Source organism: Capricornis sumatraensis, chromosome 1 (assembly GCF_032405125.1).
Source record: "Capricornis sumatraensis isolate serow.1 chromosome 1, serow.2, whole genome shotgun sequence".
Taxonomy (NCBI): domain Eukaryota; kingdom Metazoa; phylum Chordata; class Mammalia; order Artiodactyla; family Bovidae; genus Capricornis; species Capricornis sumatraensis.
Window position 1 is genome coordinate 152,687,011 of NC_091069.1, and position 14,182 is coordinate 152,701,192.

Genomic DNA, 14,182 nt, shown 5'->3' on the forward strand with positions numbered 1-14,182 from the left:
TTCTTAGAATCTCTCTGAACTTGAGTTTGTTTGATGTTTTCTTATGAGTGGAATGAGGTTATGCATTTTTGGAAAGACTAGGACAAGAATGATGCTGTATCCTTTTGCGGAGGTACATGATGTCCAGATGTATTGCTGACAAAACCTTGATCACGTGGTTTAAGTGGTGTCTGCCAGGTATTCCATTGTAAACTAATTGTTTTCATCTTTGTATCTACATGATATTCGGGGGAGATACTTTGAGGCTGTGGTAGGCTAAATAATGGCCCCTAAAGATGTTGTTGTTCAGTTGCTCAGTCATGTCTGACTCTTTGCGACCCCATGTCCATTGAATCAGTGGTGCCATCCAACCCTCTCATCTCCTCAGTCATCCCCTTCTCTGCTCTCAGTCTTTCCCAGCATCAGGATCTTTTCCAGTGAGTCGACTCTTTACATTAGGTGGCCAGACTATTGGAGCTTCACCTTCAGCATCAGTCCTTCCAATGAATATTCAAGGTTGATTTCTTTTAGGTTGACTGGTTTGATCTCCTTGCAGCTAGCCCAAGGGACTCTCAAAATATCCAGATCTTAATCCCTCAAATTTGTGGATGTTATATGTTATATGGCTAAAGAAACTTTGCCAATATGATTAAGTGAAGGTTTTTGAGCTGGGGAGAGAGTATCTGGAACATCTGCTGCTGCTGCTAAGTTGCTTCAGTCGTGTCCGACTCTGTGCGACCCCATAGACGGCAGCCCACCAGGCTCTGCTGTCCCTGGGATTCTCCAGGCAAGAACACTGGAGTGGGTTGCCATTTCCTTCTCCAATGCATGAAAGTGAAAAGTGAAAGTGAGATCACTGAGTCATGTCCAACTCTCAGCGACCCCATGGACTGCAGCCCACCAGGCTCCTCTGTCCATGGGATTTTCCAGGCAAGAGTACTGGAGTGGGGTGCCATTGCCTTCTCCGCTGGAATATCTGAGTGGGCCCTAAATGCTGTCGCAAGTGTCATTTTAAGAGGGAGGCAGAGGGAGGCTTCCTACAGAAGGCCATGTGAAGATGGAAGCAGAGAGAGATTTGAAGATGTCATGACCTTGGCTTTAGTAATGGAGAAGGGGACCGTGAGCCACTGAATGCAGCTCTAGAAAAGGCAAGGAAACAGATTCTTCCCTAGAGCTTCCAGAGAGAGTGTGGCTCTGCCCACAGCTTAGTTTTGGCCCGGTGATGCTGAATTTGGAGTTCTGGCCATCAGATCTGTAAGAGAATAAATCTGTATTGTTCTCAGCCACTGAATTTGTGGTGACTTGTTAACAGCAGCCACAGGAAATTAATAATACAGAAACTATATAAAACATTCTGTTTTTGTTTAAACTTTCATCTACTAGCTTCAGCATTCATCACCCGATCTTCCTGTAGCAGTTACTTCTGTGGTGTTCTAATGATGACCTGCTTTTTCTCTCATTCTTAAGACATCTATTAAGTGGATTTTTTTTTGTAAGGAAGAGTTGTCCATTCTTTATCATTTGTTAATTTCATCAGTATAGGCTAATGACTATTTTGACTATTATAATCCAATTCGGTTGTTCAGATTGTTCCAGTTTTGGTAATCGGGAACTTCTTTCACTTGGCTCTGTGCCTTTTTGACAATGCTTTCGTTCTTTTAATTAATTATTTCACTCTTTTTTGAACTCTTCCTTACTTTCTGAAGGTACCACAAGATATTTCAGGCCCATTGTGTATTTTCTTTGCCAAGGCCATGGAAGGGCTCATAGTCTTTCCACTTTTATTATTTCCACCTATGAATCCTATACTTTGAAGATTTTATTTTCCCTTTGACCTGTTGATATTTATTTATTTATTATTATTTTGACTGCGCTACAAGGCTTGTGGGATCTTTTCTCTTTTTTTCCTCTTTTGGTCTCACTGCACTGCGTGCAGAGTCTTAGTTCCTGCACCAGAGGTCAAACCCTGGTCACAGAGTGAAAGCATCCTAACCACTGGACTGCCAGGGAATTTCTTTAACTATGTATGGAATTAACAATTCCTTAGTTAATTGATTTTCCTTCTCAAGCAGTCTCGTGGATTTGCTCTAGATTGCATGGACATGATTCCAGCACAGAAACATAACTTTCAGTTAGACTAGACTACCTTATTAAAGCTAAGCATCTGATTTCTGACAGGCTTTCCCAGGATCAGAATTATTGCTGGGTTTTTATAAGCACCAACGTGGTCCTCAGACCACTAGCCTAATGTCTCAGGCACTTTGATGGTTTCTAATCTCATCAACAACTAAACTAGAGCTCATGTGTTGGGGGGAGCTTAATGAAAGTTTAGTATATAACTAGATCTAATAACAATAGAATAAATATCAACATCTTTATAGCTTTCTACTGTTTTTCTCTATTGAAATTTGTCTTATAGGCAGTAAAGCACACAGATATGAGGCATATAGTACAATGGAGTTTTACGTCTGTACATATCTTTGTAGGGTGACTCCCCAGTGATCCATGCCCTGCGATTGTATGACAAAGTTGACTTAAAAAAAAGAAAGAGAGAGAGATGATCCTGGGTTGATCTGACCTAACCATATAGGTCCTTAACAGTGACCTGGTACTTCTAGAAGAAAGATTGAAAGTGTGAGAAGGATTTCAGGTGATGGAGATTCTTCATTGCTGGTTTTAAAGATGAAGGAGGCTACTGGGCCAGAACTGTAGGCAGCTTCTAGGAGCTGAAGGTCATTCCCTGATTGACAACCAGCAAGGAAATGAAAAACTCAGTCTGACAACTGAAAGGAACTGAATTTAGCTAACAATTTGAATGAACTTGGTAGCAGATTCTTCTCCAGAGCCTTCAGAAAGGAACACAGCCCTGCTGACATCCTGATTTCCATCTGTGAGATCCTGAGCAGAGAACCCCGCCATACCGCAGCCCAGATTCCTGACATGCAGAACTGTGGGAAAACAAATAATCCTTGTTGTAAAATGTAATTATCGAATTTTTATTTATTTATTTTTTGGCTGTGCTGGGTCTTTGTTGCTGTGCATGGGCTTTCTCTAGTTGAGAGCAGGGGCTTCTCTTTGCTGCAGTGCCCGGGCGTCTCACTTTGGCAGCTTCTCTGGTTGCAGAGCACTGCCTGTAGGCGTGCAGGCTCAGTACTTGTGACACATCGGCTTAGTTGCTCCATGGCACGTGGAATCTTCCTGATAGAACCTGTGTCCCCTTCACTGGCAGGATTCTCACCCACTGTACCACCAGGGAAGTCTGCCTCTTGTTTTTAAGCCAATAAGTTTGTGTTGATTTCTTACATAGCAATAGGAAATGAATTAATCAGTTACTCCCCAGATCAAGATATAGAGTGTTTATAGAATGTCCAGCATATTTCTAGCACTCTAGTATAGCCCCTTACAGTGAAAAATGTACTTTCGCACATCATAATATTGAATTTTCACAACAACCCAGTAAACCAAGGTCCTCAGATGACCCCACCCTTATGGCAGAGAAGTGAAGAGGAACCAAAGAGCCTCTTGGAAAGTGAAAGAAGAGAGTGAAAAAGCTGGCTTAAACCTCAACATTCAAAAAATGAAGTTCATGGCATCTGGTCCCATCACTTCATGGCAAATAGATGGGGAAACAATGGGAACAGTGACAGACTTTATTTTCTTGGGCTCAAATTCACTGCCGATGGTGACTGCAGCCATGAAATTAAAAGATGCTCCACTTGCTCCTCGGGAGAAAAGCTATGGCCATCCTAGACAGCATATTAAAAAGCAGAGACACTACTTTGCCGACAAAGGTCTGTCTAGTCAAGGCTGTGGTTTTTCCAGTAGTCATGTATGGATGTGAGAGTTGGACCATAAAGAAAGTTGAGCAATGAAGAATTGATACTTTTCCTGTGGTGTTGGAGAACTCTTGAGAGTCCCTTGGACTGCAAGAAGATCCAACCAGTCCATCCTAAAGGAAATCAGTCCTGAATATTCATTGGAAGGACTGATGCTGAAGCTGAAGCTCCAATACTTTGGCCACCTGATGTGAAGAACTGACTCATTTGAAAAGACCCTGATGCTGGGAAAGATTAAAGGCAGGAACAGAAGAGGGCGACAGAGGATAAGATGGTTGGATGGCATCACCCACTTGATAGATGTGAGTTTGAGCAAGCTCTAGGAGTTGGTGAAGGACAGGGAAACCTGGTGTGCTGCAGTCCGTGGGGTCACAAAGAGTCGGACATGACTGAACTGAAACCAAGGTCCAGGTCCAGTTAATTTAGGAAATCAAAGGATTGGTATGCTACATGTTGTTGTTCAGTCTCAACGTTGTGTCTATTTAGCAACCCCATGGCCTCTATCCCACCAGGCTCCTCTGCCCATGGGATCATTTGGGGAAAGGAAGCCCACTCCTACCACCGTTTCAGTAACAAAATGTAAGTCTCTATAAATGGTTCCACCTCTGCCATCTCCCATCTCCTCAACTCCCTAAGAAACCTTGGCAAGTCACTGACTTGCTTTCTTTACCTTTAAGAGATATTTGGACTAGCATTCTCTGAGGTCCCTGTCAACATTCTCTGAATCTACAGCTATTTCTACCTCAGATAGCATTTTTAGCCTTCCTGTGTAACATGCTTAGCTTTTATGGAAAAGAAAGAAAGAAAAAAAATTATCAAAGTTTTGTAGGGGGAATTCAAGGTTCAGTAAAAACTCAAATCACTGTGATCCCTAAGGAGCTAGACTCCTCGCGTTCCCAGCACCGGACCGGGTGTGACCGGACAGCTCGGCACACTGTCCTCATTCCTTACCTCCCGGAGGTGGCGCTCCTGTGCTCGAGTTCCTAGATAGGGAATTGATTGCCTCCATTTCTTCTTGGTCTTGTCCTTCTTTCCCCTCCTGAATTCTAATTCCCTGCCAGAAAAATAAAAGGACCTGTGTTGGTACATACACATCCCTACCCTTATTTCACACAGTGTCACTCTCATACCACTCTTTCTAAATGGTTTAGGGAAATTTATCTCTGCCCATTTTTCTCATTTAGTCCCATTCGTGGCCCAAATAGCCCTTATTATGGCTAATGAATGATATGGAATGATGCTCTTTGGAGGAAAATTTAAGTTATGGGCTTTTAAAGAGAAGCCAAGACATTTTAGCAGAGAAGGCAATGGCAGCCCGCTCCAGTACTCTTGCCTGGAGAATCCCATGGATGGAGGAGCCTGGTAGGCTGCAGTCCATAGGGTCGCTGAGGGTCGGACACAACTGAGCAATTTCCCTTTCACTTTTCACTTTCATGCATTGGAGAAGGAAATGGCAACCCACTCCAGCGTTCTTGCCAGGAGAATCCCAGGGACGGGGGAGCCTTGTGGGCTACCGTCTATGGGGTCGCACAGAGTCGGACACGACTGATGCGACTTAGCAGCAGCAGCAGCAGCAAGACATTTTAGAGAAGGCCCCTATGGACCTTACTTGCAAATAATCAAAACTATCCTTTCTGATTTTGCATAAAGATCTTTATGTCTGCTCTTACAACCACTGCCGTATAAATTTCCTTCACCATCAATGTTCAAGATAAACATAAAGTTGAGTAATGACTTGGTTATGTTTTTAAATTATTTTTATTCCACTTATACAGTACAACTTACATCAAAATTCTTTCTGAGCTCCAAGAAACGCTGGCTTTTTAAACAGTTCAGACTGCTTGAAATTGTTAGTCAGGAAATGTTTTTGTCCCAGTTGACCATAAGAGGGCAATGTAGGTATACATATTTCTCTTTAAAAATACCTTTTGTTATCTAGTGCTGCATGTTTAAAGAATTAATGTGAGGTTCAGTAATTGATTTGCTTTGCTTGACTTAACTCTGATAGTGAATATAATTAACATTTGAATGGAAATGGTAATTGTTTCCGGTGTGATATACATGTTTCTTTGTAACACTTACTTGACACAGAATAGCTGAGTGTACTAACTTAACCTAGCAAAAATTGTGACTTTAAAATCACTTTTGATTCCTATTCCAGTAGATATTTTCTCTGGGCCCCAGGTGTGTGCTCTGGCCTGTGCAACCTTGATGTGTTGATATAATAAGGAACTTTGGGCAAGATGAGATGACATGGTTATGCCTCATTTAGTAGCATGTTGAGAAATTGCTTTTGAATAAGTCAAACAAATGTTTACCCTACCCCCCAGTTTTCTTTGATAATCACATTTGCCACAAAAGCATTTACAATGCTGTTTGCTTTTCAGTTGAGAGAGACCTTGAACCTGCAAAGAATTTGCAGATGCCTAAGAAAAAGGATCAAATATGCACCCCCTATCAAATAGGGCATCTTCTTTGAAGGGAATAAAACCAAAATAACTTTGAGTAATATAGATAATATCAAGAAGTCAAAGAAGGGGCCTCCCTGGTGGCTTGCTATGAAAGAGCCCGCCTGCCAGTGCAGGAGACATGGGTTCAGTCCCTGTTGTGGGAAGATCCCACATGCCACAGGGGCAGCTGAGCCTGTGTGCACAGAACTATGGAGCCTGTGCTCTAGAGTCCAGGAGCCACAACTAGAGAAAGGCCCCTGCGGCAGCGAAGGCCCAGCACTGCCATAAATAAATAAAGAAAAGAAAATATGAACTGGAGCAAGCAGATAGGCATTGGAAGGAGGTAGAATTTTTTTTTTTTTAATAAAGAAATCAAAGAAGCTGAAAATAGTCATGAGTAGGAGACTTGCTTAAATTTCAATTCCTAAGTCATATGAGCTCTTGGATTTTGAATTGTGGTTAAACAGGTGAGACTATAGTATTGATGGATTATGATCAAGATTTGAACTTTGGGGTGTGTAAGGGAGTGATACAAAATGATAGGTGGTTTTTGGAAGATTATAAACTTGAATAATAAGTGTTAGAAATTAATAAATGTACACTTTCCAGAAAAAAGCCTAAAAGAAAATGGCCGGTATCCACAGACATCTTGTTTTGGGAAGTGATGTACCGCAGTGGTTAAGAGCATGGGCGTGGGGGCTCACCTGCTTAGATTAGATCCTGGCTCTGGAACTGAGGTCAAATTACTTAACTGTTTTGAAAGGTAGGACCTATCTTGAAGGGTTATTGTGAGCGTCCGATGAGATAATACATTTAATTGCTCAGAAGAGTGTCTGGTGCAGAGTAAACTTGCAGGAAATATTAGGCCTCCCTGTTGAAGCAAGTAAAATGCTCTGTTTCCACTGAAAAATTCCAGTGGCATTTTCTGAGGGAGGTGTTTGGTAAGAAGGGTGTTGACTGTCACTGTGAAAGGTGTCCTGATGCTTGTGTGATCATGTGTAACTACACTACAAGCATGAGTACACACTGCTGATGCAATTTTTTTTTTTAATTTGGCCACACTGGATCTTAGTTGAGGCATGTGAGATCTAGATCTAGTTCCCTGACCAGGGATGGAACCCCAGCCCCCTGCGTTGGGAGCACGGAGTCTTAGCCACTGGACCCCCAGAGAAGTCCCTGATGCAGTTTTAATATTATTCGTTGTGTATAAGGACTTTTCAACCTTTTGTGTGGTGGAGAGTAAGTCTTTAGATGTTGTGTCATTGGTTTGTTTTCTGTGTTCAGTGACGGTTTTCTGAGTTGATATATGATTGTGGGACCCATTGATTGAAACTTTTGAATGAGCTGAGAAACAGTAAGGACTAATACTGCCATGCATATGTAAAATATTAATTTAAGTTGTTATTTGCCTCACAGGCATTTGCGTGAGCCATAACCCCAGGCAGCGCTTAGATTACACATTTCCTTGGTTTTTGCCTGCTTTTATTTTGAGAAAAACATGCTTCATCAGAGGGAATGCTCAATGTCCCCTTTCCCCTTCTGTCCACAAACATCCTCACACCCATTTTAGATCTTATTTTTGTGCAAAGGAGAACTTTTTGTAGGAGAGGGAAAGTCTGGGATTTCTTTGAGATGTGACAGCCAGAAATGTCACCCAAAACCAGCAGGCTAACAAACATAGGAGCATAATTGTGTTTTAACTTGAAACATTTTTTATGTATGACTTGTTGGAAGAGAATTTCAGAATATCTTTTTTTTTTTTTTCTTTCAGAAACCAACAGCCTAGAACTATCTCAAGGCTTAGGAACTTTTCCTTCTGGTTATTATTACAAAGATCAGTGGAGGCCCAGGAGGTTTAAGATGCGCCAGTTTAATGACCCTGACAACATTACAGAATGCTTACAGAGAAAAGTGGTGTATTTCTTTGGTGACTCAACAATCAGGCAGTGGTTTGAATACCTCACTACATTTGTTCCAGGTTGGTACTTTGCTTTTTGTTTCATAACTCCCATACATACAAGATCCAGCTCTGAAATAAGCAGACCCAGTCCAGTACCTGCAGAAAGGCACCAGGTGAGGGAAAACTGACTTCTCCAAAGGACTAAAGGCGGGTCCTCATGCTGGAGAGATGAGTGATAGTTTCTGACCAGTGGTGGGGCTGTCATGCGTCAACGAAAGCTCTGGCTGCCTGTTGCAGTTCACACCACTGACAAGACGTGTGACTCTGGACAAATCATCTGCTTCTCGGGGCTTCCTTTCTCCAAGTGTGTGATGAGGCGCTGGACACTCACCTCATAGGTGTCTTCCCTTCTGACATTCTAGGCTGTGAAATGGAAGTGAACATTTCCCGTTGTTTCTCTTCTAGTTCTGTTTGGTCCTACTCCAAGTTTATAATAGATTTAAGTGGAAGGAGACAGACAAACTGTAGTCCAATTTACTGCATCCAGGCAACAGAGTGTCCCTGTGTTGCCCACTGGGCGGTCCGCTGTGTGACTCTGAGATGAGCTGCCTGTCACCAAGGGAGTCTGGCCAGTCCAGCCTTCTTAGCTTCCTGGTCTCACTGCTGGGCTCTGGGCAGCTCTTCAGACTTGGAATAAAACCCTGCTCATTGGAGGGCCGTCCCTTATTCTCAGGAGGCCTTTTCCTCTTCCCAGAAAGGGTGTGGATAGAGCGAGGAGGGGCGGATCCAGGGCAGCAGGACTGAAAACCCTGCTTAGAGTTTACAGAGCTGACCAACAGCTTTGTGGGAACTGGTTTTGTTTTTTTTTTTATTTTAAATTAATTTTTATTACAATATAGTTGATTTACAATGTTGTGTTAATTTCTACTGTACAACAAAGTGAATCAGCTATACATGTACACATATCCCCTCTTTTTTAAGATTTCCCTCCCATTTAGGTCACCACAGAGTACTGAGTAGAGTTCCCTGTTATAATAAAATAGTTATCTATTTTATTATCTATTACATTTACTATTTTATTATCTATTATTACTAATTATCTATTTTACAGAGGTAGTGTATATATGTTAATCCCAGTTTCCCAGTTCATTCCATTCCCCCATCCCTCCTTAATATCTGTATGTTTGTTCTCTAACATCTGTGTTTCTATTTCTACTTTGCAAATAAGTTCATCTCTACCATTTTGTGAGAACTAATTTTGATGGCTGTTTATGGACAGGACTTTTCACAAAACAAAATTCCACAGTTGTGAGTGGTTGTGTGTGGTGTTTTTCATTTTTCTCTTCTGTTTATTATATCAACTTAGTTTCAAGTTTCATTTGAAGGAAATCAGGAAGTAGATATGACCCCCAAAAGTAGAAAATTAATTATGATTTTGATTTGCTTAAAAAAAAAATGGAAACAGACATAGCAGAGTTCTAGCTGATAAAAGACAAGTTAAGCAGGAGAAGGGAAACCATTTGTATGGCATGATGCTAGGCAAAGTTTGGTGCTGACCAGGCAGGGCCTTCCAGCAGTCGGTATTTGCTTGGTTCTTAAGTTCTAATGAGCTCGGTATTTCCTCTAATAGCAGTGATCACATTGAGTGTCTTGTTCATTTTCCACCGTAGCCTTTGCAGACAGATTTTTGCCTGATAAAGCCTTGTGTCAGTGCTTGATCTTAATCTGAAGAAAGAATGGTAAATTGAACTTTTATGCAATTTAATTGGGGCCAAATGCTAAGTAGTAATGAGAATCAGAATTAGGTATGAGAATCTAGAAAAGCCTGGGTGGGACTTCATGGAAAAAAAGTGAAACCTTAACTTTAACTCTTAAAAGTAAATAATATGGAACAATTATAGATTGATGTTAATTCTTCAAAAATGACTATAAACTCCTTGAGGGCAAGGACTGTGACTTACGCATCTGAGCATTGCTGACTTTTTTTAAGCTAGGAAACTAATTTATTATTTACTTTTTTTTCTTTTTGGCCATGTCATGTAACATGTGGGATCTTAGTTCCGCCACCAGGGATAGAACTCCTGTCTCCTTTGGTGGAAGGGTGGAATCTTAACCACTGGACCGCCAGGGAAGTCCTGCCTCGCTGGCTTATAACACATCAGTGCTGGCACAGAATAGATGCTTAGGCAATGTTAATTCAGTTGGGTTGCCAATGGCTATTTAATCTGGTCTGTGTAAGGCACTTGTAGGACTCTTTAGGGATATGAGACAAATCCTCTTTCCTCATGGGGTCAATGTTCAGCTGTGAATTATACAGCTTTTTTTAGGGGTAATAAGGGAGGATCATCACTGATTCCTGGAATCAACAGAGGAGCTGGACTTGGAAACCCAACTTAGATAAAGGGGAGGGAGTGAAGGGAATTCTAATTTGTGCTGCTGTTTTTGTTACAACACAGAGAGAAGTTTTCTAAGACATTAATAGAGTTTTCCATGCATAAGGTGAAACTGAAAGTCAGAAGAAGCAAGGTTGCTTCTTTTTTTTTGCTTATTATAAAAAGAGGTATTTGGTTACTGTTATGTGTTTGTTAAAAAGCCGAAGTTATAGTTTTTGACCTGGAAGAAATACTTATCTGTTAGAACAATAATATGTAAATGTCAAATTGATGTTTAGATATTCAACAATCAGTCAATGCAAACAGGAAGATTTCTTGGCCTAACAGTTAGAGGCAAACTAGTTATTTTGCTTCTGAGGTCTAGAATCTATTGCTGATGATATTACTTGTAATTTCATGCTTATGGAGTGGCTTAATAAATATGTTAGAATAAAGGTCCATTGAAGCTGAGGGTGGGGGGTAGGGTGCCAAGGTGAAGTGAAATAAGTGTTTACATTTGTACCTTTTTGTTATTTACTTTTTTAAAAATTTCTTTTTTAGTTGAAGGATAGTTGCTTTATAAAATTCTGTTGGTTTCTGCCAAACATCAACATGAATGAGCCATAGGTATACAGATGTCCCCTCCCATCTCTCTCCCCATTGTTGTTTTACTTTTATTAAAAAAAATTGTTCTTTGAAGCCACTAACTAAAGAATAATATAGGTATATGGCTTTGTTTAACCATTCTTATGAGTCTGACTTTTTCTTGTTTCAGATTTAGTGGAGTTTAACTTGGGTAGCCCCAAGAATGTGGGTCCATTCCTGGCAGTGGACCAGAAGCACAACATCCTTCTCAAATACCGCTGCCATGGTCCACCCATCCGCTTCACAACCGTCTTTAGCAGTGACCTCCGTTATGTGGCCAATGAGCTGAATGGCATCGTGGGAGGGAAGAACACAGTGGTTGCCATAGCCGTGTGGTCTCATTTCAGCACCTTCCCCTTGGAAGTGTATATCCGGCGGCTCAGGAACATCCGTCGGGCTGTGGTCCAGCTCCTGGACCGCAGCCCTAAGACTGTGGTAGTCATCCGGACAGCCAATGTCCAGGAGCTGGGACCTGAGATTAGCCTTTTCAACAGCGACTGGTATAACTTTCAGCTGGACACCATCCTTCGGAAGATGTTCTCAGGGGTTGGAGTATATCTTGTTGATGCCTGGGAGATGACCCTGGCCCATTATCTACCCCATAAGTTACATCCAGATGAAGTTATTGTGAAGAACCAAGTGGACATGTTCTTGTCCTTTGTGTGCCCCTTGGAGACCTAGCCTGCCAGAGGGAACTGGAGGAATCACTTTTCAGTGACCTTCTCTTTCACCTGCACTACAAAAAGATAAACTTTTTTTACATAGGTGGCCCTATGCAGAGATGGCTTCTATATGTATTTAAAATTTAGAAAGGAGCTGGACTTTATATAATCATTGTAAGGAGCTTGGAAAATGCCGATTACACTTATATCTACCTATAGGATTTTTTTCCTATCTTGACTTAGCCACGGGTGAACCATTATTAACAGCATATACACATTATACTGCCCTTGTAACCAAAGATACTAATGAGTGCGTCTGAACTAGCTTTTCTTGGCAGGGGATATTACTGTGCTCTAAAGTGTGAAAAATGTTCTGACCTAAGTGGAAGGGGCAAGTTTGGTTGGCAATGGAGTGTTTGTAGTTTATCTGGTAAAGGAGCATGTTTGCATGAATAGCATAATTGGTCCATCTTCAGTGGAGGTGAATTTAACCCAAGGCTTGCAGTCATTGGCTCCTGTAACACACTGAAGACAGCTGTGTCTCAAGAGTTTCTTTTGATGATCCAGTTTTTTTCTGAATTACTTGAAAAGGCCAGTATCCTTGGTCAGAACTTTCTAATGAGAATATTTATAGTGTCCTACTTTAATCTGGAAAAGAAGCAAAAGGGAAAGATGAAAGCAGTATATATAAAATTGATATTTGCATTGGGTGATTGTTACTTATTTGATTCAGCTAAAGATGAATACTTATTCTAAAATAACCATTTTTGGAACTGAAAGGGAAAATATATAAAGGCAGCTTTATTTTTGTGTTCTGAAGTTTGAGGGTTTTAAGAATTGACTTTTATGTAAAGATTGCTATTGTTTGTTATAAAGTTGTGCAAATTACTTCCAGCAATACTGAGTGTTTCTTTTTTGGTTGTTATTTTGAATTGCATACCCAAATTAGAAATTAAAATCTAATTAAAAATTAAATTTAGATATTGAAACCTGTGAAGGGTTGATTTGGGCATAGGGTAATGCTTATGCTTGGAAGTAAAAGGTGCTATTCTTACTGGCTACCTTAAAATAATTGAATTATCAATTTTACCTGACTGTCTTTATCTTATTAATTTTAAATAAGTTTAAGTTAATTTGTGACCACTTAGTCCTCTTTTCTTTTTGAGCCACATGGAGTCTAGTTTTATTTATCCCTAAAGAAACATGTGATGGACATGACTTTGGGTAAACTCCAGGAGATAGTGAGGGACAGGGAAGTCTGGTGTGCTGCAGTCCATGGGGTTGTGAAGAGTTAAACACGACTTGGCGACTGAACAACAACAACAACAACAACAACAAAGGAACCTGTGAAGAAACTGGGGAGGCTTCAGAAATGAAGAAAAATGCCTAATGCATGAAAAAATACACTCAGAAGAATGGGTCAAAAAATCTGAGTTTTTAACTTAAAACAGAGATACGGAGATCTTCCTTTCCTAGCCTTGAGGGCCAGCTTCAAGTTTATAAAATAAGTAAAGATAATTCTAAATTATTTTGTGAGTCTGAAGTAGACCAGGTAGTTAAATATATTAATATAGTTGAATTTTAATGGTCTTTAAGCTTTAGAGTGTTTAATGATCATTTATTTGATCAAAATGCAGAAAATTGTGGAGTCAGCCTTAGTGGCAGACATCCGAGGATTCTGATGCAATGGTGGTATTCTACATTTTGAGAAACACTAAGGGAAGAGGGAAGATAGAACTAAGGAAATAATATTTTTTTGTCTTATTTTAGGGGCTTTTCCCATAACATTTAATTCTGATCAGGATCTAATACTGCAGGCAATATTAGCTCCATTTTATAGATGAACTTGAGTTTGGATTTGAACTAAAGTGCATGAGAGTCCATAGCCCTTTTCAACAGGAACTTTTTGGACTTTGTAAAGTTTTATTTTTCATGAAAGAACTTTGGAGCATTTTCTCAAGTGTCACTGGGGAAGGCTGAGTCATGTCTTCCTAGGAGAATTTCAATTTCCACTGCCCCTCTGGAGCTTTGGAGTGATGCTACTTGTTTGTATAAATGATTTCATGTGACCTCATCTAGTTATTTTTTGATTTAGTGACATTATGTACTAAAGATTTGATGACACAGTTTCTTAAAGTATGCTCATTCATTCTGTCCTTCTTCTAATTTGTCTTTCTATACTCAAGTGGAAATTTTAAAAAAATGCCTAAATGGGGAGTTTGGAATATTACCTAAGCCATTTCTAGATACAGTATTTTAATTTCTTCTAAAAACTTTAACTTAAGCCAATACCACAGAGTTGTGACTGTTAGCATGCCAATCAAAAAATATAGTTTAT

At 40.4% G+C, this 14,182-nt stretch overlaps 1 protein-coding gene across 2 annotated transcripts in view; it reads left to right on the forward strand.

Annotated features, from left to right (window-relative positions):
* NXPE3 (neurexophilin and PC-esterase domain family member 3) overlaps positions 1-11,983 on the forward strand; it is a 45,813-nt gene extending 33,830 nt beyond the window's left edge. Inside the window, exons 4-5 of one of the 2 annotated variants that reach the window (XM_068983349.1) lie at positions 8,037-8,243; positions 11,313-11,983. In XM_068983349.1, coding sequence (XP_068839450.1) covers positions 8,037-8,243; positions 11,313-11,863 — 758 coding nt within the window. In that variant the 3' untranslated portion in view covers positions 11,864-11,983. The remainder of the gene's footprint in view (positions 1-8,036; positions 8,244-11,312) is intronic. The other variant, XM_068983359.1, reaches the window with a different exon arrangement.
* The last annotated feature ends 2,199 nt before the right edge of the window (positions 11,984-14,182 follow it).